Here is a 9,413-nt window from a genome sequence, read left to right as displayed (position 1 = left end):
TTCCCAGCAGATGTCTGGAAAGTTCAGGTCACCCATGATGACCACGTCTTTTGACCTAACTGCCTCCGTGAGCTGACTTAAGAATTCCTGGTCTAGCTCTTCCCCTTGGTTGGGTGGTCTGTAGTAGACCCCCACCATTAAGTCCCTTTTCCCTCGACTTCCTTGTATTCTAACCGAGAGCACTTCAGTGTGCCCCTCCTCTAACCCAGTGCTACTCGTTGAGGATGTGTATTCCTCCTTGACGTAGAGCATCACATCCCCACCTCTCCTCCCTGTCCTATCACTCCTGTACAGCCTGTAGCTCTTGATATTCACCGCCCAGTTGTGTGTTGGGTCCCACCACGTTTCTGTGAGCCCCACTATGTCTGGGTTGGTGTCAGCTAGCAGGAGGGTAAGTTCCTCTTGCTTGTTCCCCATACTACGAGCATTTGTGTAGAGGCATTTGAGGCCTCCTGAAGATGTGTGCACTGGCCCCCTGCTCTCAGTGCTGCTCTGGCCCCTGTTGCTTATCTGGGTATTTGTTCTGCTCGTCGTCGGCCTAGGCCGGGCTGTTCTTGTGGGTGATGCTTGGATTAGTGGTCCAAGGCTTCCTCTGCCCTCGTCTTCCCCTTCCACCTATGAGCCTAGTTTAAAGCCTGCCGGAGGAGATCCACCAACCTAGAAGAGAACACATGCTTACCTTTGGGAGAAAGGTGAAGCCCATCCCACCCAAGCATGTCTCTTGTCCTGATGTGCGGGTCGTTGTCTAGGAAGCTGAAGCCCACCTCGAGACACCATTCCCGAAGCCGCCAGTTGGTCTCTGCAGGTATCGTGTTGTCTTTCACGTCCGCTCACTGGTAGGACAGAAGAGAATACCACCTGTGCCCCTGTCTCCCTCAGCATGCCCCCCAGAGCGTGGTAGTCCGTCATCAGGTAATCAGGGGTTCTGTTGGCCGCATCATTGGTATCCACATGGATTAGGACCATGGGGTAGTAATCGGTGTCACAACTGCCACTGCTCATGAGGTTTGTTAGGTACTGATGCTCCTCTACAGTTGAAGAGAGGAGGGCTTTTCCTTGTGGGCGATACGTCTTCCTCCCTTTTGCCCTATCTGTGGAAGTACCATAGTTGTTCTTGGTGGCCTATAGTGGGAAATCATTTTTGTTTGGCCTGCCTTCCTGTGATGGACTTCAGCTACTTTTACTGTCCCCCGTCCTTGACATGCAGTCCAAGAGATTCTGTTCCCAAGCCAGGTTGCTCTTCTGCTGCACAGCTTGATCAGTCAGTCAGTCAGTCAGCTGTCTGGTGGATTCAAGCTGTTTAGGAATGTCTCCTCTCTACCTGAAAGCCTTCCTCAGAAAAAAGTATCTCAGCATTAAGTATTGGGGAAAGGACAATCTTCAGGGAGAGCAGAGCCTCCGTGTAACAGTTGCTGTCCTCTCAGGGCCAAGAACTTTTTTTTCAGTTGAGATCTGAGGGGCAGCATAAGAAAGGAGAAATGTGGGGAGAGTCAGGCCAGGATCTCTTCATTTCCCTAACTTTCACTGACCCTTCAGATTAGAGAAAGTAAGTCAAATCTAAGGCTTGGAGGGAGACCAGCAAAATCCCTTTAAAAGGGATCTAGTAGTCACAAGCACTCTCCTTCATCCTTGTCTGCAGAGAAAAGCTTAAGCTGCAGCCTGAACAGGAAGAGAACAAGGCCCAGGAAAGGCATTTCTTTCCACACTGCTTTAATTTCCTGCTCTTAATACCTAGGGTCATGACCCAATTTAATAGATGGGTTTTGAAACAGTGATGAATTGGAAGGAATAGGAGAGATCAAAAAAGTGCCCTTCCAGAAAAGCACTTTATTCAGTTGGCAATGCAGAGGGTGTGCATGCGGGTGCACGCCCACCCCCTGAGCGTGGCAGTGCACCCCCTGCAAAAAAGGTGCCATTGATATTGCTGGTTGTGCCTGTGGGCAGTCACTGGTCGCCACCCCTCACCACCGACACTTGCCACTGGCCACTGCCGCCCCCGCCTGGGGGGGCCGGCGATCGCCGACTACCGGTTGGCGCTCGCCACTCCCCGCCACTGACAGCACTGCAGCTGCCTGTGGGAGCTTCCTGCTTGCTGCTGTCATGCTCCTGCCGCTGCTGCTGCTGCTGCCACCACCACCTGTGGGAGCTTGCCGTGCCCCCCCAGCCTCTGGGGGCACGCAGTATTCATGCTTTCTTCTCTTTCATCTGATTATAACTTATAGTAAACATTGGGAGTATGAGCAGCCAGATATAAGACTGAGTGTGTTGCTAAATATATACGATGCTTAAATCCAGATCTGCCTACATGACGTTTCACAAAGTTGACACACGTATGGATGGCTAACTTAGATTGCGAATCTGTGAGTCCTTCAGAAAGTGGCTGTTTGCTTTAAGTTTCCATAGACAATATAAAGTCTTCTCTGTGCTATAATGGTGGCACTTTCTGCCTTTACAGTGGCATTGGCGCTCTCTACCTATGGAGCTCAACTTTTCCTTGGCAGCAGCCTTTCTACCACTTATGTTTCAGGATTCTTAGGTTTCCATTGCAATCTATAATGTGCATTTCAGTGGCTAGATAAGATTGGTGGACCAAAGAGTAAAAGGTAGATACCACCAAGGGCAGATCTAGGATTTTGAAAGGGGAGGATGCAGATAGTGTAGTGCATCATCACATATAACGCAACACATCTTCTTTTTTATGAAGTTAAAAAAAAACCCTAGAAACTTTAGTAATAAGCTAGTACCCTAGGGTTATATTACATGGCTTAAGATTGGAGCAAAACCAAATATAAATGTATTAATTTGCTATGTATTATGTGTAAAAACAAAACAAACTAGGCAAAAATAATCAACTAATGAAATGTTGTTTCATTAGTTATGCAGTCATTAAATTAAATAGATATCTCCCTTTCAGTTTCATAAAACAAAATCTGGCTGCCTTGAGCATTTTGACAGTGCATCCAGTGCATCACTAAAAGTTATTTCTACACCTAGCTACGTTTTCAGCTAGAGCTAAAAAAGCAGTCTGTGGAGCTGTGAAATAGGAGCTACATTACCAGGAGCAGATACTAGACAGCAGACATGCAGAAGAAAGGCTAGTTTGATTAGTTGAATATCAAGGCCATTAAAAAGCAGAGGGTCATTAGTGCCTGTGAGATGAAGAATTTGGGAATTGAGTAGATTATAATGAGCCACAAAGTCAATTGACTCCTTCACTGCTGCCTGAATAGAAATGCTGCCACTGCCAGGCAGCTGGTTTTAACTTTGGGTGGACCGCAAATAAAAGTAGGATGCAACTGCAGCATTGCATGCTCCTGGATGCCAGAGTCAAGTAGTAACTTGCTTGAAGTATTCTGTATAAAGTATTTGAAGAAGCAATAGACAAGTTGACTTTTGAGCTGTGAAAAGATACTCTGCTGGCAAGATAAGATGGGTGGTAGCCATGTGATTTTGTTGTAAGCTGTGTCCTTCCTAATTCTTTCTCCCCTGTGCTATTTGTTGTCCTCTATCATTGCAGCATGCCTCCTATCAGATTGTAAGCAATTCATTGTAGGGCTCAGCTCTCCATCTGTGCTGTGCCACACTTATCATGCTTCTAGGCTCTTTACTTATAATAAACCGCTGAGGTTCTTGTGTGTCAGTCTATTGTTTGGTGAGTAGGTCAGTCAGGTGAAGTATCAATGTAGTGTTGGCTGCCATTTAAGCTAAGTACAGATATTCAAAAAGCCTGAATTGATTCAATCTTTGTAGGTTAGTCTGACCTGCATAGACTGAACCAATTTGCAAGTGAATAGACATTTACTTTTGATTCCGGAAATGCAGTCACATGTGTGCAGTGGCTCAGGCTAGGTGCTGGGGGGGAAGGGCGCTAGAGTGAGCTCTTTCTTCCCTTTGGCAGCAGCTGGGAGGCTGAGGAAAGCTGACTGGGGGGGGGGTGTTGCATGGCCAGGCCCTGGCAGGCTGCTAAGTATGATTGGGGCAGGGTTTAAAACCCTCGCCTACAGGAACCCCCACAAGAGTGTACTTGGAGGGGGAAGGGGGAAGCAGCCCTTGTCAGGCTTGTCAGGGAGGGGCATGGCCAGATATTCAGGTGAAGCGGGGCATGGAGGGAGATTAAACTCCCCTGTCTCCTCTCTGTCCCATACTGGCCCAAGGACCCCAGCCGGGGTCTGCTCAGCTTTCCCTTACACTTGGCTGCTTGTGCAGCAGGAGGCGTGGCTGGGACTGGTCGGCCTGGCCCCGCCATCCACCCCCCTCACCCAGGGCTGTGGGGCTGAGCCGGGCTGACCCACAGGTGCTGCCGAGGGTGGGCACGGAGGACAGGGCCCTTCCCAGGGCAGGGCCTTTCTCAGTTGGTTGCTGCTTGGACTGGGGCCACAGGAGCTGTGTGCCCGGATTGCTCCCTACACCCAGGCTGGGCAAGGCTGTCATGGAGCTGCAGCTGCCTGGGAAGGGCCCTGCCCTCATGGCCTGGCCCAGCTCCTCTGTGCCCACCCCCAGTAGCACCTGGACCTGGCCTGGCTCAGCCCTGGGTGAGGTGGGTGGATAGTGGGGCTGGCGCAGCCCAGGCTGTGGGGGCAGGGCCCTTCTCAGCTGGCTTCAGCTCCTTGACAGCCCAGCCCAGTGCACACAGGCAGCGGCTGGCAATGTGGAGGTGATGCCACTGCAGCTGTGGGAAGAAGGTGCCTTGGCAGCTGGACTGACCAAGCAGGACATGCCCACGGCTGCCCGGACTGGTTCGGGGGTGCTGGTAGGCCTAGAACTGGCAACCGCCCACTGCTGGGGCTTGTATGCCTGCCATGAGCCTGAAGCTGAGCAGGGTCGGCTGTGCTGCTGAGGGTGGGTGTGGAGGGGCCAGGCTGGGCTGCGGGGCAGGACCCTTCCCAGCTGGCTGCGGCCCCATGGGCAGACATTTTTCAAGGGCTGCCTTGGATCTAAAAACGTTGAGAACTACTACATTAAGATGAAAAATCACGAGGAATTTACAAAGTTCTGTGTCCCTGAACACAGGAGTCAAACTTCATGAATCTTTCCAGCCAGCACTGTATGCAAAAGCTATCTCACTTGTTAGCTTTTTCTCCAGTGTTGCACACTATAAGTGTTTCGCTCCATAACACTAGTTTTTAACATTTATTTCCTGCCTTTCACCTCGGGGATTTGTAATAAGCTCATTGCGTAGTTTTGCATTCTGTTCCTATGATGACTGCATGGAGACTGGTGGATGTTCATGGCACAGTTTAAGTATGAAACCCTGAGATTCATTTAAGTTGAAGGCATGTGCCTCAGTTAGGGGATGGAAGAGTTGGCTGGATAATGCACAGAAGTCTGGGCAAATCGGGAAGGGCAAAAAAGAAGCAAATGTGAATTACTTGGCTTCAGGTGTATGGGTAGCCATCACTGAACACAATGGGGTGGGGTCTATGTAGGGATGGTCATGGGGTGGAAGGCATGTATGAATGTGGTTCCTGTTCCTGATGGCCTCTGACCTTGTCTTTCTTGATTCTAGGTTGAACTTCTCAGACATTTCCATGCATATTCTCTTTCCTGAGGCACTCAACGGGGGCTGATTGGATGCCTGCTGTCCCAATGAAAAAGGGATTCACTGAGATGACATAGGGAGGGGTCAGAACAATGGTGCAGAAGAAGAAGATCTGCCCTCGGCTGCTTGACTATCTTGTGATTGTTGGGGCCAGGTAACTACAGGCTTTTTTTGGGTGGGGTTTATTCATGCTTTTGCAAGGAGTGGGGAGAGGGAAAAGAGAAACTATGGCCCCTGGGCCTGCTCAGAATGTGCACTTAGAATTGCCAAGTAGACACTGCTATGAATGTGTAGAGAACAAGTATTTGTGATGTGGTTTGAACCCAACTAGGATTTTGAAACCTCCCATATAATCAAAATATTAATATAAGCTAATTCTTTGGTTTTCCCTTGAGAGAGAGATTTATTGTCCTGTAAACCCAGTAATTAATAATTGTCAAGAAAATCAGAGCAGCTGAATTTGCAATTTTAGAGTTAGTCCTTTAGTAATATTGATTTATCTAAAATCTTGCATTGTGGTTTATACCCACATATGGAAAAAGAATAACTTTTTAAAGGGTTTTTGGTTGTAGCTGTGTTGGTGTAAGGACATAGGAAGGCAAACTTCTTTGGGTAGATATGATCTCTTTTATTAGACCAACTGAGTAGTTGGAAAAAAGGTTACTTGCAAGCTTTTGGGGTGAAGAAGGGTGTTTGTGCCTGAAAGCTTGCAAGTAACTTTTTTCTGACTACTCAGTTGGTCTAATAAAAGATACCACATCTACCCAAAGAAACTTGCCTAACTTTTTAAATAAGTTTTTAAATAGCTACTAACAAAATGCAAGTGTTGAGATGATGTATTTGAATTTTAATAGTTTAAAATACTCATTGGACTAATACTGAGTACTTATGAAATACACAATTCATACTTGTAGTGTTTTTTAGAGGTGCACCGATGCATCAGTTCAGTATCAGATCGGCACCGATTATAAAGAAAATTGAGCATATTGGAAATCAGCCTCATGTGGCCGATAATTTGGCCAATAAATGCCTGTTTGTGCGCATAGCTGCAGTGCAGTATTCAGGCAGTGAGGAGTACAACCTGGTGATGTGGAGAGCTGTGTGCAGCTGGTAAGTCTGTTGTGGTGGGAGGGGAGGGGGACGGAAGGTGTGTGTGTGTGTGTGGGGGGCGTAGATCAACGCCCCCTGCAGTGAGGGAGGGAGTGGGGCTGGGGTGGGCGCTGCCTAGCTGGGGCAGGGCGGGCACAGGATAGAGCTGTGGCTCATCCGGGGGTGGGGAGGGGGGCAGTGGCTCCGCACGGCGCACAGGGTGGGCGGTGGCAGCGCTTGGATGAGGCTAGGGGGGGCTATGGTGAAATTTGGGGTGGCTGCAGCCCCCCCCACAGTGCCACTGCCACCCACCCTGAGTGCAGTGCTGCAGCCTGCCTGGACTGCCCAGCACAGATCCCCCACCCCACTCCCCATGCCCTCCTGGACAAGCAGTGGGAGCTGTGGCTCCATCCTGCACCAGCCCTGCCCCAGCTGGACAGTGCCTACCCCAGTCCCGCCCTCACTGCAGGGGGCATTGTTTTTCCCCCCATGCCCCTTCCCTGCACCCCTTCCCATCTGGGCAACCCCAGCCCCAGTCCCATTTCTTCCCTCACCGTAGGGGCCTTGATATTCCCTCCCACCCCATGCCCCTTCCCTCCCCTCTCTCCTTTCACCACAATAGACTTACCAGCCGCACGCAGCCGTATTGGAAATCGGATTGGTATTGGCTGATATGCCTCCTTAAAAATCAGCTATCAATATTGGCCACCAAATCTCTATCGTATATTTCAAATATACATGTAGAATTTATTGTGCGTTAGTACATATTAGTGGCTTTACTGAATTTGTTACTGCTTCACTTACTGAGTGCATTCTGAAATGCATTGAGCTTCCATTTCCAAATATAAAAGACTTACATTTATCATAAAATGGCAGCTTACCCCTTCCACCTCCCCTTTCTTTTTATGAGAAGGCCTTAACAAAGCAAAAAGTACACACTGGTTAAATGGGGAATGGCTACTTGTAATGAAGTCAGCAAGTTCTATTACTTTATTAGGCTAACTGGACTTAATGTAGGGTATAGATAAATGTATCTTAGCTGGTTTTAAAGGGAAGAGGAGATGCTGTCTGGAAGTGTGTATCAGTTGTTATGATTAGAAATAACTCAAATCATGTTTTCACCGATTTCGTGGAAATCTCTGCAAAATCTGTGGGGGAGTGAGGAACGGGGGACTTGCTAAAATTAAATGCTGGCTCCCCAGTGGGAGTCAGCAGTCTTCCCAGCCATGCATCTTGGCATGAAAGGGGCTGCTGGCATGGAAGATAGCTCCCACCTCTTGCTGCTGATTGACTGAGAGGGCTGCCTGTCACGCAGCCCTGCCAATCTCCACCAATCAGTGAGGCCTCGTGACAGAAAGCCCTTTCCACCAGTCATTGGTGGGGGTGCAGCCACTAAGGCTCCTTGGCCAATCAGATGTGTGGAGAGGCTTCACAATGATAAGCCCATGAGAATAGTGGCTGGGCCCGCGTTCTGCCCGCAAAATTGGCCACCTCCTGTAGTTGGGTAGACCCCTAGTTATGATTTTACTGTTATACCTGTATGATTTTGTAACAATACAAATTAGCTAAATCACCCTAAATGAAGCAAGATTGAAGTGAAGTAATTGCACATTAATATCAGCTGGTACTGATATCCTTTGATAGTAATACAATTATTACATCTGTCTATACCCTATAGCCACAGTAACTGTTTCAGTTGTAATTCATTTTATTTTTTTGCTGTCTGTCAGAAATACCTGGCTGTACCGTGTGTAGTTGTCTGGTAGAGAGAGAGAAAATTATTTGGCTTAACTCCCTTTTTGGTGTTTGTGCAAACTGCAGTTCTCACTCAAACTAGCCAGTTCAGTGTCATGACTGCTGAAGCCTGATATAAACCTTGGACAGGTATAATGTTTGAAATGCTCCAGATGCCTTTAAAATGCTCTGAACAGTGAGTGTGCAGATGAGCATGACTGAAGAAGTGCTTAAAAATAAGCGATCCGGGGCGGGAACACAGATTTTTCATTTTAACAGAGAAACACATGGATTTTGTTTTTTTGCAAAGAACTCTTTGCAGGCTGGCAGGGTTCCATCCTGCAAGGGGCTGGGGGGAGCAAGAGAAGGGTGGTTAGGCAGGGGGTGCCGTGTGCATGTACATGCTTAGGCCGCCAAGCAGCCTGGAGAGCAGCTCCTGCAAGTAAGTCTAAGGGGAGGGAAGGGGGATTGAAGCCCCGATAGGGAGGGAAGGAGTTGGGCAGGTCTCAGGCTGGGGCTTTTGCCCAGCCAGGCTGTGCGGGGGGCTTGGGACCCAGGGCTGCAATGCGTGGCCACAGAGCCCCGGTGGAGAGTGGGACAGGGCTGCGGGTGGCTTGTCCAGGAGGGTGGGGCTGGCTCCCTGTTGCTGCGTGCACTTCCAGGAGGGCAGGGGGACCTGTGCCCCACAAATCTTTGTGCAAGGCGGGGATGACATGTCAGGGTAGTACAGCACTTGCTAGAGGTGCAGCAGTATATCAGTCCAGTATCGGATTGGCAGCGATATAAACAAAATTGTCTATATCGGAAATCGGCCTGATGCGGCCGATAATTTGGCTGATATGGCCCATGCATACATGCAGCTGCAACACAGCACGTAGACAGGGAGGAGCACAGCCAGCAGTATGGAGAGCTGTGGTGGAATGGGAGGGGCGCAGTGGGGACAGATCAAGGCTTCCATGGTAAGGAGGGAATGGGACAGAGGCTGGGGCAGGTGCTGCCCAGCCAGGACAGGGGGGCACAGGATGGAGCTGTGGCTCATCCAGGGGGGGGT

At 49.2% G+C, this 9,413-nt stretch overlaps 1 protein-coding gene across 14 annotated transcripts in view; it reads left to right on the top strand.

Annotated features, from left to right (window-relative positions):
• Nucleotides 1-9,413, top strand: part of MADD (MAP kinase activating death domain) — a 122,836-nt gene that overhangs the window by 20,357 nt on the left and 93,066 nt on the right. For all 14 annotated transcript variants that reach the window (XM_025216655.1, XM_025216664.1, XM_025216667.1 and 11 more), the window contains one exon: nt 5,507-5,693. In XM_025216655.1, coding sequence (XP_025072440.1) covers nt 5,632-5,693 — 62 coding nt within the window. In that variant the 5' untranslated portion in view covers nt 5,507-5,631. The remainder of the gene's footprint in view (nt 1-5,506; nt 5,694-9,413) is intronic.

This window comes from Alligator sinensis, unplaced genomic scaffold (assembly GCF_000455745.1).
Source record: "Alligator sinensis unplaced genomic scaffold, ASM45574v1 scaffold686_1, whole genome shotgun sequence".
Taxonomy (NCBI): Eukaryota; Metazoa; Chordata; order Crocodylia; family Alligatoridae; genus Alligator; species Alligator sinensis.
The sequence above is the reverse complement of the archived record's forward strand: the minus strand, read 5'-3'. Positions and strand labels throughout refer to the sequence as shown.